The sequence below is a fragment of the Nylanderia fulva genome, unplaced genomic scaffold (assembly GCF_048542155.1).
Source record: "Nylanderia fulva isolate GAGA-0341 unplaced genomic scaffold, ASM4854215v1 Scaffold9, whole genome shotgun sequence".
In the NCBI taxonomy this organism is placed as follows: Eukaryota; Metazoa; Arthropoda; class Insecta; order Hymenoptera; family Formicidae; genus Nylanderia; species Nylanderia fulva.
The window spans coordinates 4,609,493-4,625,747 of NW_028191026.1; the positions used below are offsets into that span (position 1 = coordinate 4,609,493).

General features: G+C 30.7%; 2 protein-coding genes across 8 annotated transcripts in view; one reads left to right on the plus strand and one right to left on the minus strand.

Annotated features, from left to right (window-relative positions):
- LOC114929868 (uncharacterized) overlaps positions 1–16,255 on the plus strand; it is a 67,403-nt gene that overhangs the window by 49,183 nt on the left and 1,965 nt on the right. For 4 of the 6 annotated variants that reach the window (XM_029301568.2, XM_029301563.2, XM_029301567.2 and 1 more), the window contains 5 exons: positions 2,750–3,025; positions 3,289–3,524; positions 3,919–4,185; positions 4,594–4,849; positions 5,877–11,183. In XM_029301568.2, the coding sequence (XP_029157401.1) occupies positions 2,750–3,025; positions 3,289–3,524; positions 3,919–4,185; positions 4,594–4,849; positions 5,877–6,052 (1,211 nt within the window). In that variant the 3' untranslated portion in view covers positions 6,053–11,183. Of the gene's footprint in view, positions 1–2,749; positions 3,026–3,288; positions 3,525–3,918; positions 4,186–4,593; positions 4,850–5,876; positions 11,184–16,255 lie in introns of those variants that run through there. The other 2 variants (XM_029301565.2, XM_029301566.2) reach the window with 2 other exon arrangements.
- Positions 11,075–15,291, minus strand: LOC114929871 (arylalkylamine N-acetyltransferase 1). 2 transcript variants are annotated; one of them, XM_029301574.2, is made up of 4 exons: positions 15,098–15,291; positions 14,342–14,628; positions 13,039–13,137; positions 11,075–12,215 (listed from the first exon to the last, which is right to left on the minus strand). In XM_029301574.2, exons 2-4 carry the CDS (start codon positions 14,603–14,605, stop codon positions 11,835–11,837), a joined length of 744 nt encoding a protein of 247 aa, XP_029157407.1. In that variant the 5' UTR covers positions 14,606–14,628; positions 15,098–15,291; the 3' UTR covers positions 11,075–11,834. The 2 variants fall into 2 exon arrangements, with proteins under 2 accessions (XP_029157407.1, XP_029157405.1); XM_029301572.2 differs by having other exon boundaries at positions 14,342–14,640.

Consider the following 16,255-nt stretch of genomic DNA (forward strand, 5'->3'; position numbering starts at 1 on the left):
CGAGAGAACATCTCGCGATTATTATGCGCTAAAATGATTTATGGCTATTTATCAAGGTGTCTAGCGGTCAGGGAGATCTGGAAAATCGGGCATCAGGGAATTTTATAAATCTGGAATTGTCAGGGAAAAAAGTCGGGAAATTCTATTATTTATCTGGATTTTTTCGCATTCTTAATTTGTCTCGGTAATTGAAATTTTTTATTTCATGATTCAACATCATTTCACATGATTTAACATTGAATTGATTTATTATATAGATATATGCAAATTACATATTTGGAAAAAATAATACTAAAAAGTCAGGGAATTTTTTTCATTGAGTCTTATTCGTCCATTTCCAAAATTACGGGCTCGACGTCCGATTTGCGTAAGTTATCTCTAGGAAAAAAAGTAATTTATTTATGCGAAACACTCGACTGAGCTCTCCATACTGATGCCTGATTCTTCAAGCGGAAGATATTTTCCATATCAATATGTAATAACAATCATAAAAGAAAATATTCAAATTGACCTTTTCGGATCTTCTTAGATTTAATTTTCCTCTCACGTTTGACATTTGGCTGAAACACGTGGATGGAAATATTTATTCCATAAACGAAATAGTGTCGTTTTTTAAACGTTCATTAAAACATGTTCATCAATTAAGTTTCAATTTAAATTAATTTAATAATTTCTCGTGAAAGAAATTTTATTTCACAGAAAATTAAGTAAAGGTAGAAAAACGAGAATGAATATTTTTAGATACACGTATATCATTTATTCTTTTTCTTTAGAATTTTTTATAGGAAATAAAATAAATTAATTTAAATTGATTTTTTTCAATCAATTTTATTTAAAATAATTTCAGTTTTAAAAAAATGTTTCTTAATTCCGCGACGATTCGCAGGACTCCTCTTCACCGCCTTCAAAATGAGAATGAATATTTTTAGATATGTGTATATTATTTATTCTTTTTCTTTAGATTTTTTATAGGAAATAAAATAAATTAATTTAAATTGATTTTTTCAATCAATTTTTTTAAAAATAATTTCAGTTTTAACAAAAATGTTTCTTAATTCCGCGACGATTCGCAGGACTCCTGTTCACCGCCTTCAAAATAAGAATGAATATTTTTAGATATACGTATATCATTTATTCTTTTTCTTTAGATTTTTATAGGAAATAAAATAAATTAATTTAAATTGATTTTTTTCAATCAATTTTATTTAAAATAATTTTAATTTTAAAAAAATGTTTCTTAATTTCGCGACGGTTCGCAGGACTCCTCTTCACCGCCTTCAAAATGAGAATGAATATTTTTAGATATACTTATATCATTTATTCTTTTTCTTTAGATTTTCTATAGGAAATAAAATAAATTAATTTAAATTGATTTATTTCAATCGATTTTATTTAAAATAATTTCAGTTTTAAAAAAATGTTTCTTAATTCTGCGACGGTTCGCAGGACTCCTGTTCACCGCCTTCAAAATGAGAATGAATATTTTTAGATATGCTGTATATTATTTATTCTTTTTTCTTTAGATTTTTATAGGAAATAAAATAAATTAATTTAAATTGATTTTTTCAATCAATTTTTTTTAAAATAATTTCAGTTTTAACAAAAAAATTTCTTAATTCTGCGACGGTTCGCAGGACTCCTGTTCACCGCCTTCAAAATGAGAATGAATATTTTTAGATATACTGTATATTATTTATTCTTTTTCTTTAGATTTTTTATAGGAAATAAAATAAATTAATTTAAATTGATTTTTTCAATCAATTTTTTTTAAAATAATTTCAGTTTTAACAAAAAAATTTCTTAATTCTGCGACGGTTCGCAGGACTCCTGTTCACCGCCTTCAAAATGAGAATGAATATTTTTAGATATGCGTATATCATTTATTCTTTTTCTTTAGATTTTTTATAGGAAATAAAATAAATTAATTTAAATTGATTTTTTCAATCAATTTTTTTTTAAATAATTTCAGTTTTAACAAAAAAATTTCTTAATTCTGCGACGGTTCGCAGGACTCCTGTTCACCGCCTTCAAAATGAGAATGAATATTTTTAGATATGTGTATATTATTTATTTTTTTCTTTAGATTTTTTATAGGAAATAAAATAAATTAATTTAAATTGATTTTTTCAATCAATTTTTTTAAAATAATTTCAGTTTTAACAAAAAAATTTCTTAATTCTGCGACGGTTCGCAGGACTCCTGTTCACCGCCTTCAAAATGAGAATGAATATTTTTAGATATGCGTATATCGTTTATTCTTTTTCTTTAGATTTTTTATAGGAAATAAAATAAATTAATTTAAATTGATTTATTTCAATCAATTTTTTTTTAAATAATTTCAGTTTTAACAAAAAAATTTCTTAATTCTGCGACGGTTTGCAGGACTCCTGTTCACCGCCTTCAAAATGAGAATGAATATTTTTAGATATACGTATATCATTTATTCTTTTTCTTTAGATTTTTTATAGGAAATAAAATAAATTAATTTAAATTGATTTTTTCAATCAATTTTTTTTTAAATAATTTCAGTTTTAACAAAAAAATTTCTTAATTCCGCGACGGTTCGCAGGACTCCTGTTCACCGCCTTCAAAATGAGAATGAATATTTTTAGATATACTTATATCATTTATTCTTTTTTTTTTTTAGATTTTCTATAGGAAATAAAATAAATTAATTTTTTTCAATCAATTTTATTTAAAATAATTTCAGTTTTAAAAAAATGTTTCTTAATTCTGCGACGGTTCGCAGGACTCCTCTTCACCGCCCTGTGCTCCGCCTGCATCTTGGGGATGGTGTACGTTGTCGCGGACAGAGTGTCACCGCCGCCGCCTCTGATACCTAACAGCTTGCGAGTCAGGATACCCCGCTGTGGCCTGATCAAAATAAGCACTCTGTATGCCCTTTCGGGCATCCTAGTCACCCTATCTCTCGATCGGAATAGAGTACTGTGCCACTTACAGGATCCAATAAAAGGCATTACCCTCGTCTTCTCCCTCGTCTACTACTTCTTCTTCTGTCGGAAAAGTGAGTGTCTTATAGAGCTGTTGTTAGCCTGTAATATAATTACTATAATGAACGAAATAGCTTTACGGGAGAGAAATTTTATTTCGGGGAAACTGAATTAATTGGGTGAAGAAAAATCACGAATAAATATTTTAGATTTATCCTTTCTTTTAGAATTTATACGAGATAAAAAAATAAAATACGAAATAAATTTAAGTATTTTATATGTAGTTATATAAAAAAAAAGTTACGGAGAGAAAAATCTTTTCCGCGACTGTTTTCAGTGATGAGTCTGCAACGAATATTCTCCAGCACGACCATAATAGTGGGTCTATTTATAAGCGTCGATTATGGTCTCTGCGACGAATTTCGTTGTCGTGGACGGGAAGTTTCCTCGCACACGACGGCCGGCACCAGAGGATCCTGGGGCATCCGAGCAGTTTGGACGTTTGTTTACGTGGGTGCTCTCGCTTCCTTCGCCATGTTCTTTACCTTGTTGGAGCGGCATTATACCACCGGGGTAATTTAACCGTCGACCTTTTCGACCATTGAGATTTATTTGCAGTATCAGTGAGATTTTCAACGATACTTATATATATATATATATAGTGACGTAACTCTTATTAAAACTGATCCCGAGAGAATTTTTAATTCCGCGCGATCCTCATTCTCTCTTTCAGCGAAGATAAAAAAAAATAGAATTTAAATTAATTAGACAAAGAGGAATATTTAATTCCCACATACGTACAAAAAATATTCTTCGCTCAGTGAATGATGACTTCAATGAAAGAGATCGTTGAGAGATCTTTTTTTTTTCTTTTCGTTGCGGAATTTTAAGCGGATCGCTTTTGCTTATTCGGCGGATTTTCGTTTTCCGGACAACGACTGACGTCCGCGATCTCTCTGGTTTTCAGCAGCAAAACGTGTGTCAGATGTTGACGACGCAGCACAACTCGTTCTTGTACACGGTGTCCCGCTTGGTGTCTTCCCGCGACATTCGTCGTCGTGGCTCGGAAGAGGAAGGCGGTCGACTGCTGCACGTGACGGATCCGGATCCCACGATAAAGCCAAAAAGCTACCCGAAACCGCCGGTGATGCAAACCCTCTTTTACATACACGTCATCGCTTTCTTTGCCATCTTGACCTTCTGCTGGCTCGACACTCTGCCCGGCATCGGCAGGGTGAGTGGCGCAAAAAGAAATGTGTCTCTTACGTGTGTGATTGCAGCTGATGATGACAAGTCGAGCTTTGTAAATTTTTTCCACAGCAATTTTTTAATTTCAAATCACACTTGTGTATCTAGAAAGCGAAGAAAAGTCGACTTTTCAAGCTAATATTCAGTGTGACTTTTTTTATAGAGACTGAACATGACAGGTTGAGCTTTGCGAATTTTTTCTCCGAGATTTTCTCAATAAACATTTTTTTAATTTGAAATCACACTTGTTAAATTTTTTTCTCGCACTGAATTTATTCCAAGTTTATGTCATTGTGATTAGAAAAAAAAATGCAACAAGCGAAAATTATTATTTTAGCTTTTACACGACCAATTCGTTATTCGATCGAATAATTTGTTTTTAATGTCATTTCAGGGTTTGTCGCCCGTACAATTGTACCGTACCGTGGAACAGGGACTGATGTGCCATTTCAAAGGCGGCAAACTGTGCTCGAACGTGTCCAGCCACGGATGGACTTTTCTATTTGCTTACATTGTGTTCTCGATCTCAATCCTCAACTTCCTGTCCTTATGCGAGAGCGCGGTATTCAGCGTGGCCGTCGCAACCGTGTCACTTCCGCTGTCCGGTATCTGGTGGAGCATTTACAGGATGGACGTCGACTCTCACGGAGGTAAGTAAATTCGAAGCAATGTAACTTCGATCTGCAGCTTGTTTTACTGCAATTGGCAGATACCAATTATTTTTGCACAAGTAAATAGGAATTTATTTTTCGCAGAAATCTTTATATATTTAGGAAATTTAACAAGGTGTCTAGCCGTTCTTGAAATTCGTGAAATTTGTTCGGGAATTTTGTTTTTCCTTTAAACATCCTGGAAATGTATTTGAATTTTTCGTAGATTTTTTTGATTTTTTTTTTTCGTTGCTTCTAAATATTGAGCTAAAAGAGTCAGCTGAGAATTCAAGGAAAAAATATTTAATCTTGCTCCATAAATAATATATTTTTTATTTACGAAATTCAAAATGTGTGTTGCGCATAAATCATGTAATTGTGGAATGGAATTTTATAAGAATTTCTCTGATTAAATATTTATCACGATAAAAAAGTATTAATATTTTTTATTGCGATAAATATTAATCAGAAAAACTCTTATAAAATTCTTCCAATATTATATTGTTTTACACTTACTATGATTTTCAGGCTAAATTCTAAGAAAAAATTTTCTCTGTGTAGATTTTAAAAGTTCCAAATATAATATAATATAAAAAATACTACATCGAATATTTGTAACGCAAAAATAAATTTTCATTAACGTGCAATTTACCATATATCGACTTGATAAGAAAAATAAAATTTTCAGTTTCTTTGACATATTTATCATACCACTGGAAAATCGTGCAAATTTCCTTGAAATGTCCTGAAATTACATTTTCAACTTTCACTAGACACCCTGTTTAATATTTAATTTAAGAAAAAAAATGTCTATTTCTACAGAAATATTTTGCTTTATCGAAGGACTGAATTTTTCTTTAATTCTCGCTTCTGGTCTCTGCAAACTCGTACGCATTTATTGCTGTCTCACAAGACGACGATTGCATGCATTGTAAATATCTCTCGAGTTTGGCTGTAACGCTTGAAAATGAAGCACGCTTCAGCATAATTCGATTACGAGCCGTTTCTGAAGAGAACCTTGAAATAGGTTCCGTCTCCTGGTCGCCAGGAGTGACGGGCGAGCTGATCTGCGTCTTGCTCGGTCTTCCCGTTGTGCTGCTGGGTCTCGGTCTGCTCGTCAGGTCGCACTTCAGGGACACTCAGCTTCCTTACCAGACAATCCAGCCGCCCGATATTCAGCCGCACGAGCCTTGTCACAGATGAATCTCTCTGTAACGCGTTCGGCCCGGCCTCACGACCTTCGTATATTGACGTTGATCGGCGCAAATGAATTCTGATCGAGTCGACGAAACGAAATGTTGCTTCTTGCGCGTCGAGTCGATCTGGATTCATCGAAAGTTTTCACCGAGTCCGCATAATGTTATTGTTGTACACTTGACAGATATATTTTGTCGACTGTTTTCAGAACTACAAAAACCGACCCGTTCCTTCCTTCGATCAAGAAGGTAAAATTTGAACTCGCATTTACATCTCGCCAATCTATACAAGATTATATAATCAGTTCCACCAATGTCAGTTCTTAATTTTTTCTTTTTTTTTTTTTTTTTTTTTTCTTCTTAGAGATAAGATTTAGAGAGAAAATAAAATAAGGTAAAAATATTGAACTTTCTATTACTATATAAATATATATCTTAATTTTTGTTTAGTTAAATAATAATTGTTATGTACGTGTAGATTAATCGTCAACATTATTCACGTTGCAAGAATTATAATGGTGTAATAAATTTACAATAAGAATTAATCTAGGATCAACAACTGACATTGGTGAAAAAAAGGCCGAAGATTTTTGAACGGCCATATTGTGTTTTAAATGCGACGTGTGCGTTCGCAAAATGCATTTTTTCAAGGACGGAAAAATGAGATTGCGAGATGCACGCGTGTTTTGTGATAAGGAATAGCGCCAATATATCGATAAATTCCCTTTTTGCGAGAAATAATAAGAATAATGTGTGGAAAAAGAAAGGAGAGAAAACGACGAAATGCTTCCTATGTATTTGCCAAACATAAACGCGCGCACCGTTATAGCCGATTTATATTTTATTTTGATAACAAGATGTTTTATATATTTTTTTGAACAATTTCAGACTACGTGTAATTGAAAATTGATTATAGAAAAGTAAAAGAGAGCAAAGGATAAGCGGAAAGTACTTTTTTAGCTGCGAACCTGCGTGCACAGGAACTTCTAATAAGATTATATTATTCTCGACTTAGTTTTTGAACTCGAACGTATTCATTATCGAAGAAAAAAGAGGTAGAAAAGTTGAAAAAGAAAAAATTATAAGACGATGAAGTCATATGAATCTATTGCAATTTTTCGACTGGTTCTAAATTGCAAAATATTCATCGATTTATTTTGAAATCAACATAAGTCGAGTATTTGATCTGTTGAATTATATCTACAGTTTATTAAATGCAGTATCGTTAAATCGATATAAAATACGAATGTTATTGGAACGAACAGTCAGAAAAATCTTGAAAAATCGAATCGTCGACAGTTTTGATCTTCACGATAATATGTTTCACACTCGAGCAACATCGCAGTTCCTGTGCACGCGATATCGAAGCGAATTTCGTCCAAACTTGTGAGAAGGCAGCGCTGTATCTGTTGCACAAATTTGCAGCCACTGCTTTGATATCTCCTCCACAGTGTGGAAATACCAAGGTAGTAAGAGTAAGATATGTGTGTGATATTTCTCTACGATGTTCCACTAACGCGATAGACATTACTCTATCACTAACTTCAGCGCACAAACTACAAAAAATAATTATTTGTCCTGACTGTGCGTTAACAACATTAATATTTAACTATATTATTCATAATTTTTTCCATCATTTAAATAAGGTGGTTCAAAATTTATTTTTGTAGGTTTTTTCTTTTTATCTTGACTTTCGTATTTTTTATTTCTTTAAAATAATTATTTGTCCTGACTGTGCATTAACAACATTAATATTTAACTATATTATTCATAATTTTTTCCAACATTTAAAAAAGGTGGTCAAGACTTGACAGTTCAAAATTTATTTTTGTAGGTTTTTTCTTTTTATCTTGACTTTCGTATTTTTGATTTCCTTCATTATATTTTTCTCATTTTACATGTTTCTTTTTTTATATATATTTTCTTTGTTGTGTTTTTTATTGTCCCACAATATTTTGTTCTAGATTTCAAAATTCTGCTTTCAGCAACAAAATAATTACATAATCTTCCTTTACTTAATGTCATTAGAAAATATTTTTTTATTAAGAATTCTTTCATTGTTTTCTTATTGAATTTTCTTCTTCTTGCGCAATTGATCTCTTGGAAATTGTAGCAATAGTTTTCTCACGTCCTTCCTATAAAACTTGATAATGGATGAAAGTTTCCAAATCGCGTTAACCATCCCGTTTACAAGAATTCCTAGACATGTCTTCCTCTTGTGAATCAGAGTGCCAATTATATTTTTTTTATCCATGTATCTTTAAGTCTTCCATCTACGAAGAGTAGCTTTTTCATAAATATATATTTTGTTATTATACACAAAATTATTAATATTAAAATTATATATTTATGTAACACTAAAGAATTTTTTACGGATTATTTTTCATCTTGTAAGATTATTTTGTATTTTATTTCAAATTTTCTATATGTATTTTTTTTCGTAAGGTGATTATAAATGCAAAGTATTTATATAATACAGAAATGTTTCGTTTATATATTTTTATGATTGCAAAATTAAATTTTATTTTATCTTATATTATTTTTACAATAACAAATTTATCCATAAAAAATTCTTGAGTGTAACATAAACACATAATTTTAATTATGTTTATTATATATGTGTACGAGAGCGAGCAATATATATCTATGAAAAAGATTCTTTCTGATTAAATTTTTTTCATAACGTATTGTACATTTTTATTGTTCTTTGTAGACCGCAGAACATCTGTCACTTGTCGCAAACTTTTCATTCCGACTTTATACTTCTCCCCGGAATGAAATCACTAAGTAATCAAACTTCTCTGAAAGAACAAAAAGAAAAATCAAAAGTTCAAAAGCGGCTCAGAATGAGGAAGAGTGATCTCAAAATGAACGAAAAAAAAGAAAGATTATTCGTGCCAAAAAAAATACCGACGAGTCTCGAAGGACTCGACTTAAGATAAGTGTATTCACGCGTTTGCATAGTGGTTGCGTTACTGTTTCGAAAGAACAATAATGATAATAACAACAGTAATAATAATAAAAATAATAATACGTAAGTGTCGTTATACAATATATTTGTCATGTGTCGAATTCGACACGCGGCGTAGTTCGTTGGCAGCGATTACCGAATTCAGGCTGTAAGTTAATTAGACCGTAAGTCAGAGAAGGAAATATTAACTTTGTTGGAAGTGTGTCAATATCGTATTCTATATATATATATATATATATATATGTATATACATATTAGGGTGGTCGTTATATAGGTTTTTTCAAAATTTTAATGTTGGATGGTCGTAAACCAGCTCTAAATGTAGAAAAAAAAATCTCTAATTTTTTCAGATTTTTATTTTGAGTCCTGAGTCTCCCTGTTGGCATGTAATTTTATTAATAATTTTATTAATACCACAATTCTACAGCTGCTTCTGTCATCAATTTTTGTTGTAAATAGTTTGAAATTTTAGTGAAAAAAAGTTGAAACTATTTGAAAATACCGAAAATATAGTATAAAATAATATAAAATAGTTCAATATTGTAATATAAATAGCGGAATAGCCCATATAATATTTATGACTATCTTTTATGAAAAATTAAATAATTTTGTTCACTACTTTTGCAGCTGACTTTATCTAGAACTGAATTATAAATTAAATATTTTTTTAAATTATAAAAAATATAATATAAATAATATTTAAATAACATATAAATGAACTGATATAAGAATATGAAAATAAAAATCTGAAAAAATTAGAGAATTATTTTTTCTACATTTGGAGCTGATTTATGACCATCCAACATGATGTTCAATTTAACGACCACCCTAATACATATATATGTATATTGAAAGGAAAACAATTATACGTCCACATTTTTTACAATAGCATTAATAGCGAGGCGTTTTAAGAGAAAGTAAGTAATTAACGGTTGACTGAGTGCAACGATAATAAAATTAGGTGCGCCACTCTCTCCGTCTCTTGCAGTCTCAGTAGCTTCGTCTATTATAAATCGACTATCGCTGAATGTTCAGTAGTAGTAGTAGTAGTCTTCGTAATAAAGTTGATTATACTCTTGCGCGTTGTTTAGCATAAAATAACTAAACTAATTGAAGGCTTTGGCGCAAGAAAAAAGCGACAAGTCCATTTTATGATTTTTTTTTCTCTTCTAGAGATCCTGACGTTTCTTCACCTCAACGTAAAATCGGCGTAGATAATTTTATTTGTTATTTTTAATTTTTAATATATACGGTCACCTTTTTTTTTTTTTTTAGTTGCAAGAAAGATGTAAATTAGAATTCAACTCTTTATACATTGCGCCAGAGCTCTCTCCATTTCAAAAGAACAAATTTCTTCCGTATACACTTTCTACATATATATACACACATATATGTTATATAATATTCTACATATTTGTTAACCTCTTAATTAAATACATAAATATGTGTGTGCGACGGGTAGTGTAATTAGAGATATACGATAATTTATTTATAGACGCCAATATATACGTCGCACTTATAGAGGATAAGCAAGCCAAGAACTCAGATGAAGGAATTGAAGTGCAATTTGAAGAATTGTTAGACTCAGTATTTCCCTCCCTCATGTTCGTCCTTAATCGATTAAAATTAAACTGACGAGACCTTTAGTCAAAATAATATCTAATTCGTTGCGCAAAATGCAATAATTTTTTTGCACTTTAAATATTTAGATATTTCATTGCAAATCTCTGTCGCATGGATTTCTTTATAGATATATATCTCGACTTCACTGAATATTTATTATACACTAGGTGTCTTCCTGATAACGCATTGCGCAGAATTCCAAATCGTGGCGCCTTTAGAGAGAACAAATAATATGCGTGATGATAGTAATTATTGTCGAACACAGAGACAAATATCATAAGCAATAGATAAATTATTTCCGTCGTCAATGATTCCGTCGTCAATATCCGCTAAAATCGCGGAAGTTACATAAATTCGCATAAGATTGTTATCATCTTTCGTAGCTTTGTCAGAGTACCTTCAGATGCAATTGCAATCAAGTCAAGACGTTGCAAATTGTGTCAAGAATAATACACATTATTTATTATTGTCCGATATTTCGCTTACAGATGTCAGGTCGCATCGTATAATTTTGTGAGAAATTATTTAGGAATAAAAATGCAGTTTCGCTCAAAATTATAATGCTGTCTTCATGCATCATAGTCTTGAGCGTTTTCAGTCATTAATATATTATAAATATATATTATAAATGTATTAATATATACATCTATACATATATATACTTATATAAAAAAAAAACATTGTTATATTTTTGTATCTCCTACCTGTGTGTCTCATTTATAATTCAGTTCAAAGTTAAATGACAATGTAATTCTTAATCAACTTAATAACATGTTTTTCTATTCATGTTATTAGCAGCCAGATAAATTAGAAGAATAGATATTTTTGAAACTACGATTAAAGCTAATACTGATACCTTAATGAAATTAATCTTTAATATTTTAAAGGGCAGTGTAAATAAGCAGCTAGTTAACTACTTTTTGATTTGCATAAATATTCTTAACGTTACTATTAACGTATCACTGTCGAGCTATTGAACTTATTAAACTAACATATTATTATTTATATAATTTCATATATATTATCGCGTTATTTTGTTACATTATCATGTTGCAAATTATTCTGACAATAATACTCTTAAATCAAATTATATTGTTTTCCCTTTCAAAACAAATTTTAAAAATTAATTCAATTTCTATATAAAGTCGATCGACTTCCGTTTACTCAAAATTCAAGCATATAGAAATCGATATCGTTAAAGTTTGCGGGCGACAAATTTGACCGTTTTGTGTAAATCACCTATCCTGTCCGACATTTTCTTGCCACCGCGTACATAATCTTCATATCGCATTTCGGCGAGAATCTCAAAGTCTAGTATTTTCATGATTCGTTGACTATATATCGAGGCAGCGACGCAGAATGCTACTTCCGGTCGTACGTGCTCGTTAACGATTTTGTCGGCCACGCAGATTTGCTTCAGTCTCCTGGTGCGCAATCCGCGAGCGACTTCGAGGCTTTTCTCCGTGATTTGTCGGCCGATTCCTTGTGCTTGACACTTTGGATCTGTCCCTATATAGAAAATTTCCATGGCACCGCGCGCGTTGTACTTCTCGTAGATATCTACTCTTGATTCCATCTGTCAACACAATTCTTGATAAAATTTATTGAAGTTAATTATTATATAAATATGTTGTAGATCAAACGATTATAAAAGCCTACTGTATCACGTAATTAAAGAAAACGTGATTTATCCTATGCTTGAAAGCTCTCTTGAATTATTAAATCTGATTGTGACGTAATAAAATAAAAAACAAAATATAGTATTATACTATTATTATTATTATTAGTATTAAAATAAAATACAAAAATAAAATAAAATATAAAAATCATAAATTTTCAATTACTGATTTACTAACATTACACAACATAGAGTCTTATACATTATAGAGTCTACATTCAATTATGTAATTAAAGAAAAAGACGCGCTACGTTTTGCTAATAATTCATAAACGATTAATATAGATGCATATAATTTTTTTAATTATATATTTTACGGAAACTTTTTTTACACTCTCCTTCGAAATTTTATATTTAATGAAGAATTATTTTTGAAGTCTTTTATATATTTATTAGAATTTTAAAACAAATGACTACTTTAGATCTTTTATAATTTTTAAACTTTAAAGTACAAACGCAATTAACGATGCGATAAGATAAAATCGCTTTGCACAAGAATTATTTTATTTTACTTGAGACAAACGTGAAATCTCTTTAAACGAAATAATGTATATAGATGGCTTAATTGAAGCTTAATTATCACGCGCAAAAAGTCGCGATAGCTGCAAAGCTTATCTTTATTTACGAAAGAATTTTAAGATATCAAGGAAATTTAAAAAAAAAAACTTATATTGACACTGTTGATTGCAGCGTGTATAAAATGATTTAAGTAACAAACTCACATCGTCGAGGAATTCAATCAGATCCCGGCACGAACGATGTTTGATGTTGTTTTCTACAAAAAGAGCGAAGGAATCCGTTTCTCCAGGTTTACGTGGCTCCTAAAAATATTTTAAAAAATTAATATTTTGTGTGCAAGCTATAATAAGCAAGCTCCTGAACTTTATACTTTAATACGTGTATTTTACATTTTATTTTTATATTCATATTTTATTTTATTCTCGTATTTGTTATTTCATACACTGAGAAAAAAATAATGTTCAGCCAAAAAAAATTTTTTTAATCTAACTAAATGCGGCGGTCACGGGCTGTCAAACAAATATTTGTCAATATGAAAAAATATTATGTTCCAAATTCATTAACATTATATTTTTCTCAGTGTATTAGCAATAATAGTAGTAATACTATAATTTGTTTTATATTTTATTACGTCGCAATCAGTTTGAATAATTAAAGGGAGCTTTCAAGCACAGAGTATTTATTACTATTAATATATACTGAAGATATAAAATGTGTATAAAATCTAATCGACGTATTAAAGATAAAATATGTGTATATAAAATATCAAAGATGGACGGAGATGGCTAATTATTTTCGAGAACGTCGAGCATTTAATCGAAACTGATCTACTGATCCCAGCAAACACCGATATATAATTGTTACATTGCTATAATAAAACGGAATATAACAGGTAATATAACGTGTACGTTACATGTAACATCCATGTTAGTTGTAATTTCCCACTCATAGATGTAACATTTTTAATATAACATATATTACATTGGAGTTATATTGCAATTATATACCAAATAGCACATTGACGTATTGATAAGTCAGTGCTATCTTGGGATATAATGACAATATAACTACAATGTAATATATGTAATATTAAAAATGTTACATCTATGAGTGTGGGAAATTACAACTAACATATAACGTTACATGTAACATACTTAAGTATATAACATTTATATACTGTCCCAGTAACAGGTAATATAACGTGTACGTTACATGTAACATCCATGTTAGTTGTAATTTCCTACTCATAGATGTAACATTTTAATATAACATATATTACATTGTAGTTATATTGTAATTATATATCAAATAGCACATTGACGTATTGATAAGTCAGTGCTATCTTGGGATATAATGACAATATAACTACAATGTAATATATGTAATATTAAAAATGTTACATCTATGAGTGTGGGAAATTACAACTAACATATACGTTACATGTAACATACTTAAGTATATAACATTTATATACTGTGTTTGCTGGGATGTAACGTTTCTACTTGCATGTAACTTGTTGAACGCCACGCCGACAACGCGGTCCGATCGATCGACCGCGATCACCGTACACCCGTCCTTGATGACCTCCCTGAAGACCAGTTGCATCTCTTCGGCTGCACCGGGATCATTCTCGTACATCCCCATGCCGATCGCGATGCACTCCTGGCGCATCGATTCGTCCTGCACGATCATGGCATCCTCGATCCGGTCTTTGCTGAGGATCCTGAATTCGATGGCGCCGGTGGAATCAGTGCCGAGACAGACTGGCATAGCTGATCTGATCTGAGTTTCGTCTGGAAGAAAGGCTATATGGCATCGCTAAAAGCTGATCGATACAAACTCCCGGGTTTACACTTGTCTTGCGCATCCCCTTCCGGTTTTTCTCACAACATTTCGCATCGTATCGAACCCGACGACACAAGGATTAAGTGGAGCGTAAATTTGTGTGTACTACGAGCGTTTATAGTATATTGGTAGAATATGGACATCACTATGCATAAAAAATATAGAGCAGATATTTTGTTAACATTTAAAACTTTTTTGATATAAAAAAAGAAGTCACTTATTTATTCGATTCACGATACGAAATTTGTAACTCTCAGAACATCCAAATATTTGATAAATGTACCATTTACATATTTATAATTTATAGAGAAGGTTTAGCTTTCTCTGTTTTGTTTAGATTACATATAGTTAATTGGCAAAAACAGTCTTCACTTTGAAGCATCAAACGAGTATGTCTAATCTACCTTGACGTCTTACCTAGTTAATTCGCGAGCGATGTCTTCTGCCGGCAGAGTGCGGCTCTTTGTGTATGCGGAATAATCGGGATAAAAAATTGCATCGCAAACTCCCCATTGCAGTACAGTTCCGTTTGCAATAGTATCACAGATACTATATCGTAACAACATTTGATAACCGTTCACTTACGTGACTAGCATGTCACTGTAGCATATTGCCTTGTCATCTCATTGTCATTTTGATTACTCCTTATCGTATTGAAGAAGTATCTTATCTCGTGAAATCGGAAGCGAGATTCTGATTTATTAATTCTTTACATACTCTATAATTTTTCATTTTACTTAATAATTAATATATAATTATATATTGCATTTTAACCGAAAATACTTATTTATTCCTTGATGAAATAATATTCGATATAACATTGATGTTGATATATGAATGATACAACGAAAAAATTGTGAATAATATAATTGATCTGTCCAAAGTAACGAAGTAGTTAGAGGAAAGACTCATAAGAAAAAGAAAATTGCAGAATTATCGAAAAAATTCTAATTTTAGATTCAACGAATTTTATAAATATTTGAATATTTTATCCCACTTTGTAAAATTGACGTTGTATTGATTTCGGTAAATAACGATAATTTTTCTATAAATAACGTATAGCATTATGTAATTTTTTAAGATATATACATAGCTAATTTTACTAATTTTACGTTATTGCCATTGCATGTGATTGAGATCTTCGTGTCTGACAAGTTTTTCCTCTTCACATTTGATTACATTTGTAGTGTGTGTATGTGAGATGTCAGGGAATAGCTGTTTTGAACATTATCCTAATTCTATTACTGCATTATTGTTATTACTCTAGCGACCTATTCAAGTAACATCAATGCGCAATCAATTTGTCCATCCACTGTGATGTATTTGCATGAATTTACATGCAAATGTAACATATTTTATAGCATATTTTATTAAACATGTTGCATATTTTATAAAAAGCAACATTTTTCGATCGCATAGAAAGAGAGAAATTATTTATACATTTTAGACAATTCAATTTTTTAATTGCATATTTTAATTGCAAGTTGTTTACGAAATTAGATACAAAATATGAATATTTCTTTTTCTAAATAACAAGAAACTATCAAATAAATTACTTAATTCATGCACTAGAAT

Bases quoted from the DNA above. Each gene is read 5' to 3' on its own strand.
- LOC114929871 (XM_029301574.2), bottom strand. From the start codon at position 14,605: ATGCCAGTCTGTCTCGGCACTGATTCCACCGGCGCCATCGAATTCAGG. The intron at 13,138-14,341 runs GCAAGTAGAAAC...AAATATTTTTAG, and splicing joins TGGCGTTCAACAAGTTACAT to GAGCCACGTAAACCTGGAGA. The intron at 12,216-13,038 runs GTGAGTTTGTTA...TTGTGTTGACAG, and splicing joins TGATTGAATTCCTCGACGAT to ATGGAATCAAGAGTAGATAT.